The sequence below is a fragment of the Lathamus discolor genome, chromosome 3 (assembly GCF_037157495.1).
Source record: "Lathamus discolor isolate bLatDis1 chromosome 3, bLatDis1.hap1, whole genome shotgun sequence".
Taxonomy (NCBI): domain Eukaryota; kingdom Metazoa; phylum Chordata; class Aves; order Psittaciformes; family Psittacidae; genus Lathamus; species Lathamus discolor.
This window is the reverse complement of record NC_088886.1, coordinates 92860503-92885339: the sequence shown is the minus strand read 5'-3', so window position 1 is coordinate 92885339 and position 24837 is coordinate 92860503. Positions and strand designations below refer to the sequence as shown.

General features: G+C 44.8%; 1 protein-coding gene and 1 long non-coding RNA gene across 2 annotated transcripts in view; one reads left to right on the top strand and one right to left on the bottom strand.

Moving 5' to 3' along the window:
* The window catches only part of SYNPO2L (synaptopodin 2 like), a 39925-nt gene that overhangs the window by 4381 nt on the left and 10707 nt on the right, over positions 1 to 24837 (top strand). Inside the window, exons 2-3 of the mRNA XM_065670612.1 lie at positions 10650 to 10801; positions 13533 to 14194. Coding sequence (XP_065526684.1) covers positions 10650 to 10801; positions 13533 to 14194 — 814 coding nt within the window. The remainder of the gene's footprint in view (positions 1 to 10649; positions 10802 to 13532; positions 14195 to 24837) is intronic.
* Positions 365 to 8566, bottom strand: LOC136010023 (uncharacterized). The gene is made up of 3 exons (XR_010610733.1): positions 8510 to 8566; positions 1141 to 1284; positions 365 to 708 (listed from the first exon to the last, which is right to left on the bottom strand). It is a non-coding gene; the product is annotated as an uncharacterized LOC136010023 (long non-coding RNA).

The window sequence follows — 24837 nt, the reverse complement described above, 5'->3', positions numbered from 1 at the left end:
TTAGTGTCTGGGGAGCCCTCAGAGAGAAAGAATAGATGATTTTTAATTAGGGTTGCTTTAAAATATCAACTCAGTAATGAGTAATCTGAAAGACCAGCAGCCATTGATATGCTCAACAGGCAGATACACAGCAGGATCAAACATCAACAGAAGACAGGAATGATTATGCAGAAATTAAGAAGGATTGGAGAAATAGAGAAACAAAAGGGAAAATAAAGAACCCCCAAAAGAAAGAAAAATCTTTGTTCTTAGTTACAACAATGTCCTTTTAAGTGAAATCAGTTGAACATTAATATTTGGCTTACTGTGATTCCTAATGAATCTTTTAACTCTTGCCTAGTGAAGCAGATAAAGTATAGTGGAACTTTACACTACCCCTTACCAAAATAAAGCTGATTTAGTGTAGCTCAGTAGCTGTAGCACGCAGGGCAACACATCGAATCTTTGGCTAGAGACAGTTACCAGGACAGAAAGAGATCAAATCAAGCATAAAAGCAAGGAAACAAAAAGGATCCATAGATGGCAAGATTTTTACTTTAGAAAGGCTGAGGGAAAAGTACACAGTCCTGACATGTACAGCATTCCTTGCAAGGAGGAGCTATAAATGATGAAAAGGTTCACCCATTCTTAAAAAAAGAGTAAGGGAGAACAATACCGTCAGGTTCCTGGAAGCTTTCTTTGCAGTAAGAATATGTGTATCAAATGCACCTGAAAGTAAACAAAATGAAAAACAGCTAGTCTGAGAAAAACGATAAGATGGAATGGATTGCCCAAGGAAGTTGTGAATGCTCCATCCCTGGCAGTGTTCAAGGCCAGGTTGGATAGAGCCTTGGGTGACATGCTTTAGTATGAGGTGTCCCTGCCCATGGCGGGGGGGGGTTGGAACTAGATGATCTTAAAGTCCTTTCCAACCCTAACTATTCTATGATTCTGTGATAGGACATAAGCATTAAGACCAAATCAACCAAAGGAGAAACATAGCATGGGACTGTATTAGGGAAATTTTTACAACAGTGACCAGTGCAGCTTTAAGACGGTGCAAGTGCATACAAGCATGCCTTTAGAGATCCTACTACAAACCAAGAGTTACCCAATGAGAGGGAAACCCAGTTACTATACAAAGCAATAAAGGTACTGTACCTCCAGCATAGTGTGGTGCACGAACATTAATGATGAAGTAAGTAGGAACCAGAGGCTTCCCAGCTAGTACTCCTGGTAGAGGAGAAAGACCTGGGAATGTTAGTGCACCACAAGAGGATAATGAACCGGCAAAATGATGCATTTCTGAAAAAAAGGCAAACAAACTAGTGAGCCTGTCGTAGCCATATCTAACTCAAATAGGAAGGTACTGATGTTCCTGTCTAATGCACAAGTGGGAATTCACTGGAGATATCACACCTTTGCAGCCAGCCACTTTAAAGAAAAGTGATTTTAAGGCAGAGCAGCTATAGAAAAGGAGGGGAGGAGAGAAGGCTTCTTTCACTTAGTAAAAGGTTGAAAAATATGATTGCTGTCTACAAATAGATGTTGGGCAAATACCAGCAGCACTGTTCAAATATAGGACAGCATTGCCTCTGACCAAATGTGCACAAAACTACTAACCAGGGAGGTTCAGCAACAGCTTTCTAATCTAGGAAAAGATTTTGCAATCAGTTTACAAACTGGAGTAAGTTGTGGCATCTGAAACAACACGGGATTGGCCCTGATAATTCAAGAGGCTCCTTTCAGTTACCCATTCTATACAAATACTCTGCAGCAATGGAGTGAATTCTTAGGGGAAGTTGTGACACTGATTGCTGATCTTGGTAACCTTTTTTTTTTTTTCCTCCTGAGAATTCCTTGGGTCTGCTGTATGCTGTGATTTTCTTTTTCTCATATTTTTGAGACAAGGTGGTATTTAAATGAGGTGAGAATGTTGTCAGCATTATTCTCAGTCCTCTTCAAAAACATTGGTGGGCTTCGATTCGATTGTTCTGTCCTAAGCTGTTCACAGTGATGGCTTGAATTGCTGACTTTTTTCAAGTTGCAGCTAACTCAGAATGTACTTTGAGCATATGCATTTTAAACCACAAGAATTGTTCTGTTGTTTAATAACGGTTCATCACAACCTCCTTTTTACCTCTTTCTCACATAGTACCACTTCCTCCTGACAATTAACTGTTTGTTCTACGGTCTCCTCTGCCAGATGTCCTGCTGCCTGCATGCCAGGTCACTGGTCTGTGACCCGTGGCCTGGCTGCTCTGTCCCATTCGCCTTTGCTCATGTGACATTACTCCTTTTGGAGATGCTAGCTCTAACCCAAATAAGTCTGGTGGCTTCCAGATTTGCAAGCACCTTCTCTTCCTCTGTCATTTTCAATAGGCAGGCTGTTCTTTACCTGTTTTTATAAATGCTTACTGTCACACATAAAGAAAACTGTCAGCCTAGTCTGTAGCATTCACTAATGCTGGTTTTGGAGGGCCCAAGATATCTGCCTGCACTGTGGAAGGAGCACCTCCAGCAGTTCTGGGAGTGCTCCTGGACATTATTTATGGCTTGTCGGCACTTAGGCAGGTGCCACCCCTGGCTGCCAGCGAAGGAGCGCAGGCTAGAACACTGGTGGAACTTTCCAAGGAGCAGCTGGGGCCACCAGTCACCACATGTAGGGAGAACATGGGGTGCTCCAGGGCTGCTGTCTGGCTGAGGAGCTGCAAACTCCGCACAGTACTGGGACAGCAGCGAGCATGATACAGAACTTGGAAGTGGAGCTGTCCTTCCATGATAGAAGGTGGCCTAAACAGAAAACCATATTGTCATGGTTGCAGATCAACATTGCTGATTGTAGCAGCTAATGATCTGGTTCACAATTCCTTGTGCCTGTCCAGGACTTGGAGCTACCTGCAAGGGAAGTGGCTTTACGCAGGAACTCCGTCACAAAACAAGTACAGTGAGCAGACTGTGTGGATGAACTAGGTTGTGCCATTCCCTCTATTAAAATCTTGATTTATACTCAGTGTTTACTTTTTGATAACCTTTAACCATGTGTTAAATTATTCCTTTGTCACTGCCCAAGCCACATCGCTCTGTGGTTTTTCATTTTTCTTCGCTTCCTGCCTTCCCTTGAAAGGATGTGAAGCAATCATGCCTATGACAAAGTGCAATGTCAGCTCCTGGTCTTTCACACATGACTGTCCTTAATGGTTTCTCCTCTGCTGTGTGACCACAGCTGTGCTGCCCCATGCTTTTTGCTTCAACAAGTTGTCTAACACCTCTGTTTGAAGGGCACTGCTAAAAAAGCTTTCCCTTTTCTCCTTGATGTGGTAAAGGGTCTAGGCAGTTTTGTCTTTACATCCTATTTGCCTATTAGCAAGCAGGAATCCTGGAAGCATCTTTTGATGGATGATGGCCAGCAGCTGAGGTGAAACCATACAAGCTGCAACTATACCTGTTGCATTTAATGTGCCTGGGACCACTCTCTGGCACTGATGGCAGCTGCCAGAGAGTGGAACGAAACCCAGCAGTTAATGTCTTCTGTTCTCCCAAACAAGATGACCATGTGCAAGCTGCCCACAGGCTCTGGGAATGGTCTGTTCTAGCTCCTAAACTGTGTCTGGGAGTTGTTCTGGAGAGTATTAGCTGGCATGAGCCAAAGATGTGCCAAGGGCCATTTCAACAGTTTGATGCTACAGGCAATTGCGGTCCAGAGCTCAGGTTCATTTTCTGGCATTATTCAACCTGCTACTTGCTAGAACCAATGAATGCAGAGCCTATTTTTCCCTGTATGTACAAGATGCCTACAAGATGCTGCAAGGCACAGGGGTCTCTATACCAAAGTTCCTCATGAATCTTTCAGGTGAATGGTGGGCTTGTCTAATCCGTACCTGTGGCTGATCCTGTCCTTGCTGCTGCAGAACAATGGTGCTTTATCCTCTTCGGACTATTGCTGAGAGGTTCTCTTAGGGCAAGTGCTGTGTTTTGGTACAATACACTTCCAAATATGGTGAATGCTGTGTACAACTACTTTTGCAAATGTAAGTTACTTTTTTTGTCTAGGATTGTATCTTCATTGCATCAAAATAATAGTAGGTGTCTTCTAGTTTGCCATCTCTCAGCGTAAGTATCATAGAGGCATATTACGATTGCTGATATTCAACAATTGGTAGCATCTGAGTAAAACCCTTACTGTCTTCTGAGTAAGGTTTTTATTCAGAGCTTGCATAGCCTCACTGCCCTTTAGAGCACAGTACCAGCATGCTAAGGTTGAGAATAACTTCAGTTATTCTCATGGCTTCAGTTCTGGAGGACTGAAGCCATGTGCCTGGCTGACTCTGCCATGAATTCAAGGCTCTCTCTCTCCTGTCCTAGTTCAGTGCTGGTCCCTGTAAAGATACATTTTGGTGGCTGAATGAGCTTATGAGCTCCAATTCCTTTAGATTTTGATCCTAAAATCTTTTATGTGAAGGAGTGAGACTGAGGCTCTACAAAAGGACCTATGTGGAACATGTATAAGCATGTTTCTTCTGAACACTCAATTCCTTTTGTCTTAGCAGCTAGATGTGAGCACTGGGACCTTGCTTTTTGACAATCTTATCTGTTACTTCTGAATCCTTGCTTCATACAAAAGCCCCTTGATATCCTGCTGCTTACCCTGTTGAGTGTAAAATGCTTAACGAGTACTTTTAGTATCTATTCTAGTACATGTGGCATTGTTTTTGTCTTTAGTGGAAAAGTGACTGAAGTGTAATACCAATCTTCCATCAAATAACAAAGGGTCATGGAGATAAAGCCTTTTTTTTTTTTTACCTGCCTGCAGCCAACTCTGGGTAGATAAACATTCCCAACAATGATCCCTGTGCTAAACATTTTGCTTAGGCAAAGCAGGTGGGTTGTTTTCCTCTTCCCTTCCTTGTATTATGAGGACAAAATGCTTTTTAAAGACATTTTATTTCAACGGAGGGAAAAAACTAAATACTTCATTGCTTGCATTTGTTTTTTATCAGCTTGTATTCCCCTGGTACATTTAGTGCACCGAAGAAGTTGTTCTTTCTCTCCCACACTGCATAGCAATAGCCCCCTCACCAGTACACTCTAGGTGGTAACATATCACAATAGTCTTGTATGTATTTAACCGACTGGCCAGCACCAGTATCCTCTGCCACTACCAAGTTTCATCTCTAAATCCCTTGTCTCAGAAGTCACCCAAGTCTGTCCTGCCACTCAAGATACCTTCTTTCACCATCCTCTCTTGCTGTGTTCATCCCAGAAAATGTGTTTTCTTTCCCTTCTTTATATAAAGACTCCCTAATTAAGCTTTAGTGTGGATGACCAGTGAAGTATGTCTGCAGAAACACCAGATTTACTTTACGAAGTCACCTCTTAAACAGGAATATGGTGTTGGTCAAGAAGTTATTGGAACTAAGTGGAAAAGAGTAATTGTAATGGTTAGTGTAATTATATTACTATACTATATAGTGCAATATACATTATATATTATATCTTATATATTATACATATTATATATAATTATAGTAAAATTCTCCTGTAAAATAGCTGCCAATAAAAATATGGCATTGCCATGAAGATGTGATGGCATTCACATACTTAACAGACAAGGCATTAAAAAAGTATCTTGCTGGATCTCTGTGTTCAGGAGGGCAGCTGAGACAAAGGAAACTTAAGAGCCAGAACAAAATATGGTTGGAAAAACATCCTGATTTCCAGGCTTCTGCCACTTACGGCTCACAATCTGAGTGCTTTCTCCAAGGTCACACAAAGAATCATCCAGGTCTCCTGGATCCCACTCTAGTGCTTTTACTTCCTTGCGCCAGTAAAAATTAGACCCTGGTCTTGGAGGAAAAATAAACTGTCCCACTAATCAAAATGGTGTCAATGTAGATGGTCAGAAGGAAGAAGAGATGGAGGGTGTTTGTTTCTGCTCTTACATCTAGCAGCCACTGCATTTGTGGTTTGGCTGAGCAGGAAGTTCTGGAAGAAGCAGACCCAAATGCTTGTTGGCTCCTACCCGAGTTCATTCCCTTTTGGTAATGCTATATACTACAACAGGGCAGCTCTTACCTCTCGATGGGAACTCTGTGACAGGACTACATTTCAGATAAGGATGGGAATGAAAGTTCAAACACTGCCAGGTTGCCATGGAGTGCTGTACCCCATGGCATTGTAGCTGCTGAGGGAAAGGGGGCAGCTGAGTGCAATCAGAGAATGGAAGGGGTACTGGATGGGAATATGGATTGCATTCAGTATACAAATTTGACTGGGCCTGAGTTCACTAGGTTGCTTCTGGAAAGAATTTAGGAGTATTTTAGGAGATTTAGGGGAAGACTTATAATGTAATTTTTCTTCCTGCCTTATAGATTGAGTTCTCTTGATGAGAGGAGGTGGGAGATGCCTTGGGGAGGCAAGGGGTAAAAGATGGCATGAACTTGTTACAGCTTATTCCTGAAAGGCACCGCAAACCACTTCTGATTACCCACAGCATGTTTCCTTTCTTATGAAGAAGTGGTGCTGGCCAGCAGGGAGGGTGGCTGCAAAATTTCAAGGCAGGTTCCCTGGGCTGTACTCAGGCAAGATGTGAAGCCGCTGAGTTACTATCAGGATTACTCTATTCTTAGTGTCCCAGCATGTGTTCACCCCCCACATACCACTGTTTAAATATAGTCCCTACTGAAGGACAGATGCTGCCAAGTTGCAGCTGACCCCTCCTCCCTTGCATTCTGTTCCTGAAAGCTAGGCTGAATTCTCCCGAGACGTGTCCAATGGTCAGCATGTCTTTTTGTCTCCACAGGGCTGTACAAGGAAACTTGTGCTGCACTGTTAAAGCCTAATCCCAGCCCTGGCCTTTCTGGCCTCTCCTAGCACTGGCTTTCCCTTCAACACCTTTTCTTCTAACTTGTTGCCTTCACCTTTTTCTTTCTTCCCCCCTCAGCTGCTTCTGTCCTTTACCTCCTGTCTGATTCAACATGATGAGTGAGAGGAAGAGGACAAAGAAATGAAAAAACTAGGCACATAGGTGTGCATGTACCCTGGTGCCACAGACACACAAACCTCTCCTACACGAGCAATTTTGCCACAACAGAAGTCCTGCTGAGAAGGCAGCGAGATGGACAATGTTCTGCATAAATGCATTTCATTACTGTATATTTCCAGTCACATAAATTAATAATGCATTGAAATTGGGATTCTCTAAACAGAGCTGAAATCTAAACAGGACATTCCTTCCATGTGAGCCGAGGTGTGCCAAGGGGAAGTGTGTCCACTGGGGCTCAGAGTGGAAAGCATAATAGGCAGTTAATTACAAGAGGCTCAGAGAATGTGTGGGGTTGTCCCTGTGAAAAGGGGAGATCAGTCTTTGCAGTATGTGCTAGAAGGCTGGACAATACAATCCCCCAGGGCCAGGTCTGGGACTAGTTTTGACCACTTGCTGGAGTCCCTCAGTGCTGCCTTTCACTTGCACAAGAGCACTATCTAGGGATCTGCTACAGGAAGCAGAGAGGATTTGTCTTTGAAATGCTGCTTTTCCCATCCCTTCCTAGCTGCTGGGGGACACCTTCCAACCTGCGTGCAGCCTAAGCAGAAGCTCCCTTTTCGTGATGCTTCATGTGCCTCACTGGATGCCCAGGAGAGGGCATCTTTTGGACATGGGGAGCAAGTGGCAGAGCCTGAGGGCAGCCTGACCTTCAGGGTGGGCAGCTGCCCTGGCCTGGGGCCTCAAAGGCTCAGTGCTGCCCTCCCTGTGAGCGAGAAGTGCAGGCTATGGGTTATTATTAAAGGTCTCCACAGCTCCGTGCCGGCAGTCATGTAAAAACCGGCAGGCTTGTGCTGGTGTCTGTCCATGGGCTCTCTAGCCTCCAGCACACTGCACCCTGCTGCCGTGGTTCTGGATTAAATCCTGTCCTTTCTGTATGACTGCCTTCTTCCTTCTCTCCCTGCACAGTCCTCCTCTGCCTTTAACCCCTTTGCTTTCCTCCCTGGCAAATGCAGTGGTGTAGGGGTTCATAATTAAAATGAAGCTGTGAATAGTATGTCCCCTCTGCGCCAAGAAGCAGATTCATAAACTCCCAGGGATAGGTTTATGAAACTGTGAGAGACTGCCACCCAGGAACATTTGCAAGCTATTTTCAGGCTCCTTAGGTCTCTTCCTGTGCTAATAGAGACCCAGTCCTGTTTTCCCAAAAAGGAATGGAGACAGGGAGAAATCCTCTCCTGGGTTATAGAGCTAGTCTGCAGGCTTCTGCAATAGCACTGAAGTAACAATAGTTAATTTAGTGCATGGACCTTCTGCCACCATGGTAAAATCTGAGCACAGACCAAGCCAGAGCCAAAATCTTTACTAATCACAAAAGAAAGGCATTGCTCACCTTGCATCCCACCAGCCTAGTGTGATCTAAAGGTGCCTGAAGCAGCTGCAGGCAGTATTGTGAGCACAGCCTTACCCCTCCCTGCCTGGGAATTGCAAACATTTGCCAGCAAAGCCCTGCAGTACTATAGGACCATAGGATTGCAGGAAGCTTACCGGCTTTAGTCTTGGTGGTCACAAACCTACATCCAGTCGGTTTCAGTAAGCACAAAGGACAATGGGATGTGAAGAATGCTCTGAGCACCTGCTGACAGCCTTTAATCCCCTGTCCCGTCCGTAATTGGGAGAGATAGCCAGCAGGTGTGTTCCCATCCAGGGCTAAGCACCAAGCACTTGGCCATGGAGCAGCAGTTGACTTTTGGGGGGATACCAGGAGGAGACAGACTCTCCTTCTCATCTCTCTTTCAGTTTCCTGACTCTGCATTAGCTGCTCTGTTGGTAGGCAGCACTGGAAAATGTGTCTGCTATCTCTTCTCAGTTAACAGCTGCACCTTGAGGGAGTATCAGGAAGCAGCATTTATATGTAACAGCAAAAAAATGGTTCTTCAGCAGTTCATTACAGACCCACACATTCTCATTCCAGGCTTATATTAACAAGGAGGGAGATAAAGGACTAAAATGACAGAGGCTGATGGATGTGGCAGCTGGGATGAGCCAGCCCCTATTTTAAGCATGCCAGCAAAATTTCGGGTCAAGCTGGAAAGGCTACAGAGTGATGAAGTGCCAGTGAACACAAATGGCTTGGAGCATAGCTCTCCTCTTTCCATCTCCTTCCCCAACACCTCTCAGTCCTGCTGACAGGCTACCTGGGAGGAGTGCTGCTCTTGCCCGCTCAACACAAGCCAGCAGGGCTAAGCCCTGGGCATGTCTGTACACCATGCATGCAGAAGGCCTGGGCCCGGGCCCTGAGACCAGCCGGCCATGCCATGGGACCTCCACAGGGCTCTGGCTCTACCCCTTCCTGCTCTCCTCCTGCCCCTGCAAGAGCAATGACAGGGCAGCAATACTCTCACATCCGCTTCTCCATCCTGGGACTGCCATGGGAGTGCAGGCAAAGTAGCTTATGTGATTTTATAGCTAAGTCTGGAGTACAAGGCTACAAGATATGACTAAGGTGCCCAGCTGTACATTGGCTCTCTGCAGGAGTCTGACACAGTTTGTTCACTGCACCCTCTGTTAAACAGCTCTACACTGATTTGTCTCTCACTCAACTGTAAAATCTGAAGAAATATTCTAGAAGCATCTACAAATCCAGCATATTGCTACCTTCAGCATGATCTGCCCTGACCCAGTGTTTTTTCCTGGCTGTTCTTTTATGTGCAGAATGAACATATAAGACATAAAATGACAGCTTGGCATTGTGGGTGCCAAGCTGACCTACAAGGCTATCCCATTGCTTGCCTATATGAGAGAGGTCTGTGATTTTGGGCTGAGGGGGCATATGGTTTGATTGCTTGCTTGTTCTAGCAGAAAGGCTAGGCTTGGTTGGGGCTTTCAGTAAGAAGTTTAACTGATGAATGATGTAACAAAAGGGAAATGAAACAGTTGGTGAAAGATGGCCATGAGAAGCCAGATCTAGAAACTAGCCTGGAACTAGAGACCCAGACTCCAGTGTCAGATATAGCAATGCATATCCTGCACAGCTCCTGTTAAGGCTAAAGATTTACTCCAAGTTTACACTGTGTAACAGGATACCATATAGCCTGATGCAGATGTCCAGAAATACACTGGCCAAATCCATTAGAGCAGGAATGCTTCACAGCAGGAAGTGCTTCGTAGTCACCATCTCTTCCCAATGTCAGTTTCCCTGAGGATGGTTACCTGCAGGGGCTCTGCACGAGTGTCCAGGATCATACCAAGGATGTACAGTAAGGGTATACAGAAGGACACACAGCCATATCCAGGGGCGGTCTGGAAAGAGTTCCTGTTCCATCTCTGAAACACAGACTCCCTAAGCAACTTAGGAGGTAGGGAACGAGGGGAGAAGATCACATAGATGTTCTTGTTATTCACTGCAGTCTTTCATCTGCACTGAAGGTCATTAATTGGGTTGGTGATAGGTCAGGCCTATCCTGAGCAGACTGACTCTTGGAAATAACAGGAATACAGAGACTAAAAGGCACTGACAGGTTTTACCCTTGAGGACTGGTCCTCCACCCTGGCAGCATGGTAGTCTTAGGACTTATTTTATTCTGACAGGGACAGAGCAATAGAAGGGCCAACAGGAGACAAATAACTAAACTAAATAGCTGCAGTACTTCCCTTCATCCCTATCTTCTCTCTTCTGCTTTTCCAGATCCGAAAGAGAAGCAAAGCGTGCCGTGGAGGCCTGTGGGAAAATGATGTGCTAGTATCTATCAATGGGAAGTCATGTGCTGGCCTCTCCCATGCTACTGCCATGCAGATCATCGATTCCTCCAATGGCATGCTCAACATCCGCGTGAAAAGGTAACCTGCTCCCCAGGCACCAGTGCTGTGACAGTGCAGGCAGCAGGGCAGCTTCAACCAGTGCAGCAGCTATCCACACCTAGCAGAAAGAAGGCAGGCAGGAAGCCTTTGATCTCCTCATACTGCAGGGTGTACTAGGAGGACTTCCCCATGGCTAACACGTGGCCATCCAGAAGTTTTGCATGGTCTCAGTTGTGCTCACCAGAGTGCCTGGCCCTGGGGCTGAACTGACCCCAGACCTTGCTGACCCTCAGGCTGGAAGCAGATGTTTGCAGTGTGAGGGCTATTCTGCAAAGAATGAGCAATTTAGGCTCCAAGCAAGCAGATGCCACAGGGCAGATCATCTCAATAATTAACAGAGACGCCAGTTCATTCCGGGTAAATAACTGTTCCATAGAGGTGGATTTGACTACACATTGGATAATTGAGCCAAGACAAGATTACCTGAGTATTTGCTACAGCAAGCTACTGTAGTCCAATAGAGTGTGAACTGACTTCCACAAAGAAGTGTGTAGCTGAGTCCCATTTACAGAATGTGTTCCAAACAAAGAAAAAATATCTCTGTCAGTCTCTAGTCCAAAATACTGAAGTTCAGGCTCAAATTTAGGCACAAAGATGGTCCCAGTAGTGTCCTTGGTTCTGCCTGTGCCAAGATAATCCAGTGCTTCAGTGCATGTTGGATGAGGCTCAAGTTGTAAATGAATCATATAAAGATGAAGGCAGCAAAGCTGTGTGAGGTCCCAGCTAGTCCACACTACTGCCAAAGCAGAAATCACCCTCAGGAAATCAGGCCGTGGTTAAAGGGACTGGGAAATGTGTTTTTCTACAGCCCTGAAAAAATACAGTACTGTGAGCCATGTTGGTTGCTAGTATCTATAAAGCGAGGCCAGAGGTGGGCAGTGCTCAAAGAAGGAAAGCCTGAGCATGTGGGACCTTCCCCTTGGCTTTAGGGAAAGCGCCAATGCCTTCTGATGTGCTCACCCTATACCCTAGCTGTGATTAAGTGCAATGAGGGAGCCTTGTACAAGGTGTCCAGGTCCTGGTCCCTTGCCAAGGTCTTACCTCATCACATTGGAGCCTGTCTGCATCCAACAGGTGCCTGGGCAAATTCTAATAGGCCAAAATCAGCACACTTTGAATTAGCAAAGTGACAAAGGCAGGCTCCTCTCAGCCCTCTGGGAGCCAGTATCAGATGGTTTGAAAATAATGTAATCAGTTTGCTTCATCGTGGGGTAGTGGAGAACCCATCAAATACTGCTCTATTCCCACTCCATATATGTGTTCCCAGACAAAACACCAATCAGTCCCATTCAGAAAGGAGAGATAGTTGGATTACTCTGGAGTATGCAAGGTTGTATGTGTATTTCTGTGAGTGCTGGATATGTTTGAAGAACAAGAGAGAAAGAGAGGGAGGGAGAGAGATTGTCTCTTGACAGTGCAAAACAAGAGAAACTGGCTTACAAGCAGTAATTATGTGCAATATTTAAAGAAGAGGAAGGACTGTTCAGTTTTGCTTGGGGAGCTTTGAGTTTGCTCCCCAGTGAGAGTTCATAGTAGCAAATTTTATTAAATAAATAAACTGTCAGAAATTGTCCCAGCCTTATTTTTCACAAAGGTTTGGATTTGACATGAGTATTAATTTTTCACAGTTTAGTATTGGGATCCAAGTCGTAAATCCCACAGCTTTACAGAGGCAATGCTGTCTGCCTGGCTTCCTGGTATGCATGCTCAGAAGGCAAATATTGCAGGCTTCTTTGTGACTCTAACAAGCCCTGGTGACTCTGGCGAGGGAAGAAGTACCCTGCTCATCTGTGTGGTCTGGAGTCAAACTGCTGTTGGAATCCAAACTCACTCTTGAGGAGAGGGAGGACAGAGCTAGCTCTTTTCCCATCAGCAAAGGCAGTTCTCCCTCCCTCTGGCAGTCAGCAGTGACTGCCCCTACTCTCGCCATCTTTCCAGCTGACTTACAGGCTGGAAGTTGATAAGTCTAAGCTAAAGGCAAATGCCACCATGGACTGGGCTGGCTGGCATGACTGCAGTACAGTCATTAAAACCCAGGCACTGGTAGCTAACTTGCAAAGCAGTCTCACAGCGTTTACCTTGGCCTTTTCCTCATGCCCCACCTGCCTACCACAGGATAGCAGAGTCCTACCCCCCAAAAAGCACATGGGCTTTTTCTCCTAAGTATTTGCTATTTACTTCCACATAGAGGTCAGGGCAAAGAGCACCGACTTCTTTGGAACCCATTCTGAACTAAAGCTAGGGGTGCTGGGATCCTCAGAGCTGACACAGCTCCATGATGCAGTCCCAGCTACAGGAGCAGCTCAAGCGCAGTGTGATGGCTGAGGCACCATCCACCATGGTAAGCGGCAGGCTATAGGGCTATGTCCCACTGTCCTGGGGACTGTTTGCTATGCAGGAATTCACCTCCCCAGGAGAAATGCCTGGGGAGCTAGTTAAGCTGGCTCAGTAGATCTTTATGCTCTCATTCTGATTTTCAAGTATTTAACACCTGGTTTTCAAAGAGTCATGAGCAGAAAATCAGGATGAGAGCATGTAGCTGATGTCAGAGATGAGTCTGCCCTTGGTGTCTGAACTTCAGGCATTGGTATCACCTGAAAGACATCTGAAACACTGGCTCAATCCTTACCTCTCTCTTACATGTGAGGATTTCCTTCCAGCTTAGCCTCACCAATCAGACATCACTCACTGCTTTTCCTTCTCCCCACAGGATAGTTGGTGGGGACCAAACTGGCCCACGGCTCCTGCGCTCCCCTTCTCCAGGGCAGCGAGTTCTCTCCCCACCATCCCCACTCAGCCCCCCAGCACACATACTCAGCCCTGAACCAGCAAGAGCCCCAGCCACCACCCAGCCCTCGCAACCACGGAGGTTACAGAGGCACCCAGAGAGCTTCACCTCCCCACCAGACAGTGAGGCTTACTATGGGGAGACAGACAGCGATGCGGACAACGTAGCCCAGGAGAAGCACCGCCGGGCTCGCAAGAAGAGCCCACGCTCCCCGCCCGACAGCACCACCAGCAAGCTGGATGCACCTCAGGATGAGGTGTCCCTGTCCGAACAGAGCAGCTATGAGAGCATGCCGGAGCCTGCTCCGCTGCGGGGAGCTGAGGTGGCCAGCTCCAGCGGGGTGGCCAAGAGGGAGATTACCTGCTCACCTGGCAGCCGCACAGACACTCCGTTTTCAGAGAGTGAGGGACAGTTGCAGCCACCATCAACAGAAGGACGGGAGCCTTCTCCAGAGGCAATGCTCCTGCCCCATGCCACCAAGGCTATCCAAGCGGAACGCCATCTCATCCCCATGGTGGGGCCAGTGGAGCACCCAGTTGATGAAGACCTAACCACTACATACATGGAGAAAGCCAAGCAGGCCAGTAAGTTCTCTGCACCCTGCCACTCACCCATGCCCTCTTCCTACACTGGATCTCCTTCCAGAAACCTCATTGCTGCAAATGTCAAATGGGTTAGCTTCTCTAGCTTTGGAAGAAGCAGACCCAAGTCAAACCTCCAGGGTCTGGGGCCTCCTGTCACAGCTTTGACCCTGGTTTTTACCTCAACCAAGGTGTCCCAAGGAACAGATGAGAGAAGGGATCTGAGTATCACTTGTAAAAGCTGCAACCACACAACCAGCTGTGCTCTAGCACTGTCCCTGGAAGTGTTCAAAAACCATGTAGACAAAGCCCCTAATAGAATCATAGAACAGTTAGGGTTGGAAAGGACCTTCAGATCACCTAGTTCCAACCCCCCAGCCATTGGCAGGGACACCTCACACTAAACCGTGTCACCCAAGGCTTCGTCCAACCTGGCCTTGAACACTGCCAGGGATGAAGCATTCACAACCTCCCTGGGCAACCCATTCCAGTGCCTCACCACCCTAACAGGAATGAATTTCTTCCTTAGATCCAATCTAAACTTCCCCTGTTTAAGTTTTAATCTGTTACCCCTTGTCCTGTCACTACAGTCCTTAATGAAGAGTCCCTCCCCAGCATCTCTGTAGCCCCCCTTCAGGTACTGGAAGGCTGCTATGAGGTCTCCATGCAGCCTTCTCTTCTCCAGGCTGAACAGCCCCAACTTTCTCAGCCCATCTTCATACGGGAGGTGCTCCAGTCCCCTGATCATCCTCGTGGCCCTCCTCTGGACTTGTTCCAACAGTTCCATGTCCTTTTTATGTTGAGGACACCAGTACTGCACACAATACTCCAGGTGAGGTCTCACAAGAGCAGAGTAGAGGGGCAGGATCACCTCCTTCGACCTGCTGGTCACGCTCCTTTTGATGCAGCCCAGGATACAGTTGGCTTTCTGGGCTGTGAGCGCACACTGAAGCCAGCTCATGTTCATTTTCTCATCGATCAACACCCCCATGTCCTTCTCCACAGGGCTGCTCTGAATCTCTTCTCTGTCCGACCTGTAGCTGTGCCTGGGATTGCTCCAACCCAGTTGTAGGACCTTGCACTTGTCATGGTTAAACTTCATAAGGTTGGCATCAGCCCACCTCACAAGCATGTCAAGGTCCCTCTGCATAGCATTCCTTCCCTCCAGCGTATCGACCGAACCACACAGCTTCATGTCATCAGCAAACTAATGACATGGTTTAGTGGTGAACTTGGCAGTCCTGGGGTAACAGTTGGACTTGATGATCTTAAAGGTCTTTTCCAACCTAGACAGTTCTATGATTCTAGTCAAGACCTTTCCAGGTGGAATAAAGTACTGAAAAATGTAGTGTAATACATGGGTGATGCACCTGAAGTGACCTTATATCTTTTCTGGTTTCTGCTATACATGGAGTATTTCAAACCCAAACATGAAGGCAGAACAAGATGTTACCTGATTTCATAGTTGTGATCTATCCAATAATATTAAAACCAGGGTAATCAAAGCTTGTTCTCATATGAGTACCTCAGTGTGCAGTATGATTGACTAATTTACACTTCTCTGTGCCTAGAAATAAAGTAGGTTTTAAAAAAGTGACTTAGTTAGGGGACAGAGCAGGGAATGGTGACACAGAAAAGTGACTAGACTGAATCAGAAATACAGCACACAAATTCTAAGTTCTGATTCTCTGCTTCAGATGTTAGGTATTTTTCTCCAGGCCAGATAATATTGCAAGGCAATTGTTAAACCTTTCTTTTCTTTTCTCCTTGGGCTAAACATTCCTTTATCTGTTCTGCCTAAGGGATCCTACAAAGGTAATCCAGACTGCTTCCTAGACAGTGCCTGTCAGGCAGGGCACTGTCTTACCGCTCTGCCCTTACGTTGACAGACTTGATTGGGTCCCTTATGTCTGGCCCCACTAGGCAGTACACTATTTTGGTGCCTTGTACTATTTCTTCCTAGTCTTTAGTGTTCACTTTCCTTAGAACAGCAAAGAAAGTAGCAATTTAAGCCTCTCCGAGGATGAAGCTATTTTTTCCCCCTTTGAATAATGTACAAGCACGAGGTGAATGTTGAGAAAGGCATGTTCAGCTGCTCCCTGCCACCCGATAGTCCTAGCAGTGGATAAGCAATTGCTTCACATCAAGACTTATTTCCATAGACAGCGTCAGTGCAGAAGGCTCCCAGGAAAGCCATGTATTTAATGCAGAGCATTTCTGATGGCAAAATAATATCCCATGGCAGAAGGTGATGCAACTCTAATGCCAGCTGGATGTAGGGTTCCCAGAAGCACTACAGACTGAGGTAATATTTTATTCTCCTATTACTCCTCCACTGCTTATCCCCCTTCTGGTTTATGTTTGGCCATGGGTGTCCTTATGTAAGGGTTACTCTGTCGTGGATGGCAACTCACATGGCCAGCTTAGCCTTTTCTTGGGTTAAGAATCTTGGCAGTAAATGTGAAGGCAAAACTCTACATCCTGATCATGCTGGAGCACAGCAGCCATTAAAACAAAAGTTATGATCAACAGCCAGTAACTCTGTGGAGGAAGGAAGTGGCATGAAGGGCGTTCATTATGTGGTGAACACAGTTAAGGATCACCTATACCTGGAATAACCACAAGAGGATGTGGGACTGCTGAGCTGCGCTGGCTCACGGGGAGGCTACAGGCAAAGACACTGTCAGCATGGGAGGCACATGGTACAGCATCTCTGTCTGGAAGGATGTAGCATTGGCAAGGATGTTTGGGCTTGAATTGGTTCAGCTCCTATAGCTGCTCCAGGCTCTCACAGAGCCAGCAGAATCTAAACCTCTGTTTCTCTGTCTTTCCTTAGCAATACTCCCAGCACAGTAGCCTACTTTGGGATACAGAGACTCATGGGTTTTGCTAAACAGGAGAGCAAAATCACGCTCAAGTTTTTAAAATCTGAATTAACTATGGTAAGTGACTTGGATGATCAGTCATGGGAGCCTGCCACTCAGTATATACGCAGCAGACATTAAAGGACCCTTCTGACTACCTAATCAAGATGTCTGTTTTTTGGAGCACTACCTATCTATATATACTCCCAGTGCACCTGCTCAGCACACCCTCCTTGCCTGGCCACAGCCTTTTGCATTATGACTTCCACCATGGCATCATAAGAATGTGAAAAGCTCCTTTTTGGTTTGGTGGGACTGTTACCCAGATGGTTCCTAACCTTTTTTTTTCTGGAACATATTCCTTTCTCATGCCAGCTCTGATGTCTTCTCCAGTTTTGGGGGTGTTTCTCTTGTCCTTTGTATTCATTCTTCCTAACTTTTCACTATCGTTTAAGCTACAGAGACTTTTGTCTCTTTCCCACTTGTTCCCTCACCTCAGGCAAACAGAACTGCACATACACTATTTCTAGATGAGGATCTAGAAACATGAGATTTCTAGAGGAATAACTGAAATCCCTGTACAAGAACAGAGACACGTAACAGTTCTTTTGCAGATCACTGAGAGTAGCAACTGCCATTCTTATTCTTCACAGCTCTATTACCCTGCAAGGATCTCGGTAAGACTGCTATTGTTTGTCAGCTCTTGGGTTTTCTTAAACTTAAGATCTGTAGCTCTGCTTTTTATTTCCTATGTCTAGAGCTTTTGCAGGCCTTTGTCCTCACTGCATGCTTTCCAGAGCTCCCAGCCTTCCAGATCATAGGCAAGTTGATTCAGCCCCTTCATTTTTGATGTTATTAGGAAATATGGCTTGGCATATACTCTCCTCAGACAGGCAACAGCCCTTGCAGTGAGGCTTGGGCCCCTCTCTGTCCAAATTCCCTGCCCTGTTTGCACACTGGCTCATTTTTTCCATCCTGTGGGATAAGACCATACATCTTCCCAGTCCACCACAGGACACATGATGTGGACATGCCTGCTCGAAAACAACTCAGAGCATTGCTGATGCAGACTAGTGGGGCAGTGTGGGAAGCCACGCACCACCCAAATGTGGGGAACTTGCCCTACAAGTAATGGGACTTCAGTCCTTATTGCTGCCCAGTGGCTACTCTGTACCCCGGTGTTTTGCTTAGTGGGGCAAGAGAACAGCCATCAAAGAGGCTTTGCTGTACTTTAAAGGAGCTACAGCAGAGCATACAAATTTGCGAATAGCCAATATTTTGCCTAATATGAAGAAATAAAAGTACAAATTTGTTTCCTTCCCACTAAACCAGTAACTTGCTGTCTTTAAATAGGTGATTAATCTATGCAAAAACTGGGGATCTTTGGGGCCTCAATTCATCATCACTGTAAGGGCCAACCCACATCCCTTCCTGAGATGATTTCTGTGCTGCTTAGACAGTGCAGAAGGAAAGGGAGAGATAACAAGATAGAAAATGCAAACAAAAGGTTAGCAAAAAGGAGGAGCTTGTGGCAGGGAGAATCAGATTATACACTGTCACAAGTAATTGCTAGTGAGGTTCTCTGGTTCTCTGTAGCTCCTGCAGTGTCTTCTTCTGCTCCCCCCCACCCTCAGAGGCTTGGGGTCCATCTGTAGCCAGGGCTGCTTCTCATCAGCCATCTATGCTCTCTAAGGTGCACTGTATTTTCACCCCCATCCTAAATCATCTCCCAGGAGCAATGGGCTCAGGCTTTCTCACAACTGGAAATACCAATTGCTAGCAGAAGGCAGACATACCAGGATAGCAGTCTACTCCTAACTTGCTAATCATACTGTAGGAATTTGTGTCAGTGCAAGAAGTGCTTCAAAATATCTCAATTTAAACTGGAGTATTTTTAGTTCCTAGCACTCAAGAGCCTCTCCGTGTATGGTAGGGGAAGGGAGGGAAAAATGGGTGGGGAAATTTCCTCCTCTGCTTTATATGGACCTGGTTGCCGGTGAAGAGTCATCAAAGTTACCACATTCCATATCAGAAAAGGAAATCCTTGTTTAAAGCGGATGTACAGCAGCATCACTTGACGAGATAGGATGCTTATAAATAAGTGGCCTATTCATTGGAGGGTCATAGAGATTACCTCTTCTAAGAGTGACTGCAGTCACATTTCTCTGCAGGGAGGGTGAGTGCAGCAAGCCATCTATCAGCCTATTATGACTAGTATAGGCCACAGGAGCTGTTAACAAGATGAAGTACCTGAATGGCAACCTGAACTTGCTACCCCCATTTTCAGCTTGGCTTTCCGGTTTGACAGTTGTGACTCTTAATGATCAGTTACGTGGTTGTAAGGCTGCCTTACTGGTTTTGCCATTCACTGCATTCTAGAAGACCAAAAGTTTAGGGTTGTATCAACTGTTTCCATCCTACCTGCTTTAAAGTAGAATAGATAAGCATTCTGCTCTGACCAGAAGATTAATTCCTGAACGATTTATCTTACAGGAAGTCTCTTCCTAGCAGTATGAAGCAATGCTGAATAACCCTTGGCCCTTACTAAGGGTGATCAGCCAGCCACTAGGAAATCATTAACAATAGCTTCATGGTTGAATCATAGTTGGAGAGTCTGATCTCACTTCAGCATGCGTTAAACTGGAAATTGCCTCCATTTACAAAATCAATTTACTTACACAGATGCATGCAGTCCAGTTGTATGCCTTTGCTTAAGATTATCCCACTTAATAACTAGCATTCAGTTCTGAATTCTCTGCAGCTTGGAAGGTGTTGATTAAAGGAGACCACAGTGAGATAAGCACTGTGCAACTAGAGCCCTTTTCCTCCAGTTTTATGCTTGAGTATGGCTTTTGAGCTTATGCCTTTGGTTTATAAAGTTCCTCTCTTGAAAGCACAGGTGGTATTTTCAGGATGATGTATTATCTCTTTGGGCAGAAGTCAGAGATTATAAAATAGTGTTGTCTGTCTTGGCTAGTGTGGATGAATTTTTCCTTCTTTCTTGAGCCATCTCAGAAACTGTCACAAGTAATTGGCCATATTCCTCAGGTATTCTTACTGAATACTTCTAGCATAATTTCCTTGGCCATCACTCTTGTTCAGCATTTCAATTTAAATGCTGTGGATTCTGGCACTGGAACTAAGGCTGATAGAGCTCTGCTCTGCATCACCTTTGTATCTCACTCCTATCCTGCTGCCCCAGATCCTGACATGGTTTTAACTGAATGTGTGTTAGGTCAAGATAAAGCTAGCTGCATATAGTATTCTCTGGGAGGGGAAAGATTTTTAGTATTTGAAGATATTTGGAGGAAAGCTGTATGTGATCCCTGAAATTAAAAGGTACATACTCTCATTTGTCGTAGTATTTCCACTATATAAGATACCATTTTGAGCATCTTTTCTAAACTGTCAGTTACTCAGACATTACTTCTCTGTACTATTGTCAGGGCAGGGACTCTGACTCTGGGTCACAGTTCCTCAGACATGGTCAGAGATCATTTATCATCCTGCTGCTGATGAAACAGTGTCAGCAGTTCTCTTCCAAGCTCATGCTTCCATGGTCCTTGCAGAGCCCCAGCTAGTGATTTTTCAGACACATTAAGTTAACGTAGCCTGTCCTTGCACATGCATTTCTGGAGTGACTTAGGATGTGTAAGGCTGATGGCGAACAAACAGTGTTTGCTGAAACAATGTAAGCTGAAATCTTACCAGTAATTCAGATCTCAAGGTGGCTAGAGCAATAATCACACTGAAACAACTATATATATATAACACCATAGATTGTCTTACTCTAAGGTAGTTTCTAAGTTCCAGGATTTTGAGAGCTGAGTTGTAAGAAATCAATGCAAACAATCAATGGAAATCCCTCTTCTTGTCCGATGTTTTTTCTGTCAGTTTTGAAAGTGATATGGGACGTGCTGACAAGGTTGGGACAAGTCTGCTCAGAGACAATATTGAAATGAGACAAAGTGATGCTAATGGGGGAGGGAGAGGCATAAAAGGGTGAGGCAGAAAAGGACTTTGACAAAGGGTAATTAAACAACAGAGTCATTGTTCAAGCAAAAGTGAGAGAAAATTATAGCTAGGAAGGAGAAAACTGTCAACCTGACAAATAATCGTTCTTCAGTTTCACTTAAATCCATTGTGGGAAGGGAGATCAGTTTGTTGGGAAATCTGTAAAGCTTCACTGTCATCAGTGTGCCTACCACTTACGTTACTAAGAATCTAGCCCTTTGCATAAAAGAAATAGGAGCAGGAACAGGGGCAAGTAGATTCAGCGTATCTTGTTGCACTGACTATACTGAAAGGACAAGGCTAAATCATATTCTCTGTAGAGCAGAAACATAATGAATTAGTGAAAATTGTATCAGAGTGGTCCTCAGTCCTTGATAAATACCCTTGAATGATAGGAAGTGTCTCAGGGAAAGAGAATGAGAATAGCACCCTTCTTGTAGACACAGGCTGTGTAGATAATCAAAAAAAATAAATGTTTAGCTTCGATTAGGTGAACAAAGTAGTTCTTCTGAGGACACTTTGTGGAAAACAAAATTATCGGTAAACACAAGATGGAGTGATAAAAGCTAGAAAAAGAGATAGTCTTTGACCTGTTCAATAAGGTAAGACTTTGTGGCTAAAGAAATAAGGTAGACACAGTATATGTTGGCTTCTGTAAGATATCTGATATGGTTCCACATGACTTTTCCAATGAGAGAAATAGGGATGTGATAGGACTACTGTAAGGTGACTGCACAATTGGCTAAGAATAGAACAGAAAACATAACTATTAATGGCTCATGATGTCAGATTAGCTAACTGGCTAAGTTGGTAGTAGTGTTTCACTGGGCTTCTGAATCTAACAAGACTACCTCTATATTTTCACCCATGGACCTTTAAACACCAACATATGTCAATCAAATGTCCTCTCCACCTCAATGTTATATGACTGGTGAGGAGACAGATGATTAAAAATCCCAACCCTGCTCTCTTCTGTCAGTGGATCTCTGGCTGCATCTAGACAGAACAGGCAGCATATGCTGTGGGGCACCTGATAGCCCCGAAACTGCTACTGTTCAGAGCTGGGACACCTTGCAGCTTTTCTCTGGTCTTTCTGTCCACAGAAACCCAGGTGCGTGGGGAATACGGGGGAGGGAGGTGGGTTACCTGTATTGAGGAGCTCAAAAGTGTTCCGAGGTACACCATGGTTGTCTTCCTGTCTGCTTTTTCTACTGCAAATTCCTGCTAGTGAAGCTTTTAAAATGTTTTTTGCTCCTCTTGATTATGTTGTACCTAGCAAGCAGTAACAGAAAATAGCAATGATAATCCTACTTTTAATGGATGGCCTGAGGATTCAGCGGAGATTGCTGTGTATTAATCAATCAGCAGATGGCATAAGGCATGGAAGGTGTACAGTTGTCTTGTGAAAGGCTGGATTTTTAAATGTAGTAGGAGCTTGACTGGCTGCAGAAAAGGACTAAAATCAACAGGATAACAAGAATATATGACAAATGCTGCAGGATTAATCAAGTCCACAGACCCAGATGGTGAGCATATGCTTGTCTGTATTACTAGAGAAGGATTGCTGGAAATACTGAAGGACAAGAGATGAATCAGTGGTATCCTACTGTCAGACATCAAGCAATTTTGTGAGCAGCAGAATTAACAGATCATGGTGTCCTTTTAATTTATGTCTTGTATTTGATATCTCATTCGCTGGTGTCAGAAAAATGCAGATCTTTTGATGTCTCTCACATTCAAAATGAGAACTCATATTTGTTCCATTGTGTGTGTTCTTCAGTTTTTGGTGCCCAATTAAGACTGCACTCAGGCTTCCTGCTTCCTATGACAGGGTCTATCTCTTCTATCCAGCTACCTATTTTTTTAGGAAATCGGGCTAAAACTGCAAAAGCCAGATTCACTACTGAGTTCAACAGGGGCTGTCCTGGCAAAAGAAAGCTTTCCTTTGGCAGTCTTGCTGCAGAATATGTACGGAATATCCCAGGCCTGAGGGTGAGTGTCAGCACCGGAAAGCTGGCCACGTGAGCTACCTTCTGCACTGAGGAGACATTTTCATTGAGCTCAGGAAGAAAGGCAAACTCCACTAAGGGAGATCTCTCCAAGTGCATAGATAACGTGATTGAAGTGTGCAAATATCCAAGAATGAGAAACAAGTTTTCTATCCCAAGAGTTTTACTACTTCTAATATATACTCCTCTGCTTTACTGTTTGCAATTCGAACATTGTTCAATACTTGAAAGGTTAAAACTTTCAACAGAGAAATACTTAGAAGGCCAATATAACCTATCCAAATCTTATTTTGAAAGGACTCCAGGTATGAAAAGCATGAGATGTCTATAGCCTCTAATGACTTACTGGGATATTTGCAACGTTAGCCATGGAAAAATGACCTTGTTACCATAAATACCTGGAAGAACAAAATTGTTCTAGTTGATCCCTTGTGAAAAAAAAAAATAGCAGACAAGTAGTATTTCATCACAGAGGACCAGGTTACTTTTCTTTGAAATTAGCAGTGTTCTTATTTGCTATGGTTAAAGGCTTTTCTAGAATTTGGTCTTTGGTAATAAAATTTACCATTGTTTGTGTCCTAGTGAACATGAGCAGTATCTGACACCGTGTACGCCTGCTTGTTCAGAAGTTGTCCTGAGCATACATTAAAATGCCATCTTTTAATAGGGCCTGATTTTGAAAAGATTTCTACTTTTTACACTTATTTTTTCTGTAATTAGTAATGTAATTAATTTCTCTTCAGTGAAATTTAATTAAGTTCATAGAGAAATCTTTGTAGGCTTTGCTTAAATCACAGGGCAGTGTCCCTTGGTCACAGCTCTGAGATTCTCTCACAGGATCTATTGCTTATGTACAGAAAGAGGCAGTAACATGAAACCTAGGCAACGTGTGAGGAGATGTTGAGCAGGTCACAACTGTGGAGAATTGTAGACTCCAAGCACTCTTTGTTCCCTTCCTCCCCATCCACCCCAGTCCTCAATATCATCATCTCATCTTTCAACACCTCTCAGACTAACTAACTACCTAACTGCAGGCATCAAGGATGCTAATGCTCCTCTGTTAGAAGTTCCTTAGTCCTGGTACACAACACTAATCTGTATCATGGACTAGATCTCAGACATGGAAGGAAATTAGTATACACAAGAAAAGAAAGCTTGTCCTCTCTTTTCTTCATTGTGTTTACCTGGACCTGGGTGCTCTCTGAGGGTTTCAGACAAGGAGAGTTGCTTTCCTCCTGGGAGGGTTTCTCTGCCTGTCCATGTTGGACATGTGTGCTGTGTTAGTCTCATCTCTTTGAAAGGTTCTTTAGCACAGAAATGCTGACATTGAGGCATTGAAAAAACTAACCTGAGACTTGCACCTTTCTAACCTGAAGCTTGCAGCACAGAAGCAGTGAGAGTACACAGTATATTTTCTTATTTTATAATTAAAAAGAGGAGTTTCTCCTAACAGGGAGCAGAGGGTGAGAGAAACAAGGAGGGTGTTTAAGTGCCAGGTGACAATGTCCATCACACTGCTCAGTGATGAAGCTAAGAAGACAAAAATAGACAAAGTGACCTCATGGCTTTCAGCAGCAATGCCTACGAGACAAAAGAGAGGCTTTAAAAGGCTTGTGGAGCTGATAGCAAAGGGCTTGGACACCTCAGAGTTTTGGTTCTGCTCCAGCAGGGAACTGCTTTACTTCTCTCTCATTTCCTCTCTGTTTATGGGGAGTTGTGAATTCAGTAGGCTTGGTGACATGCCCAGCTCTCCAGGTCT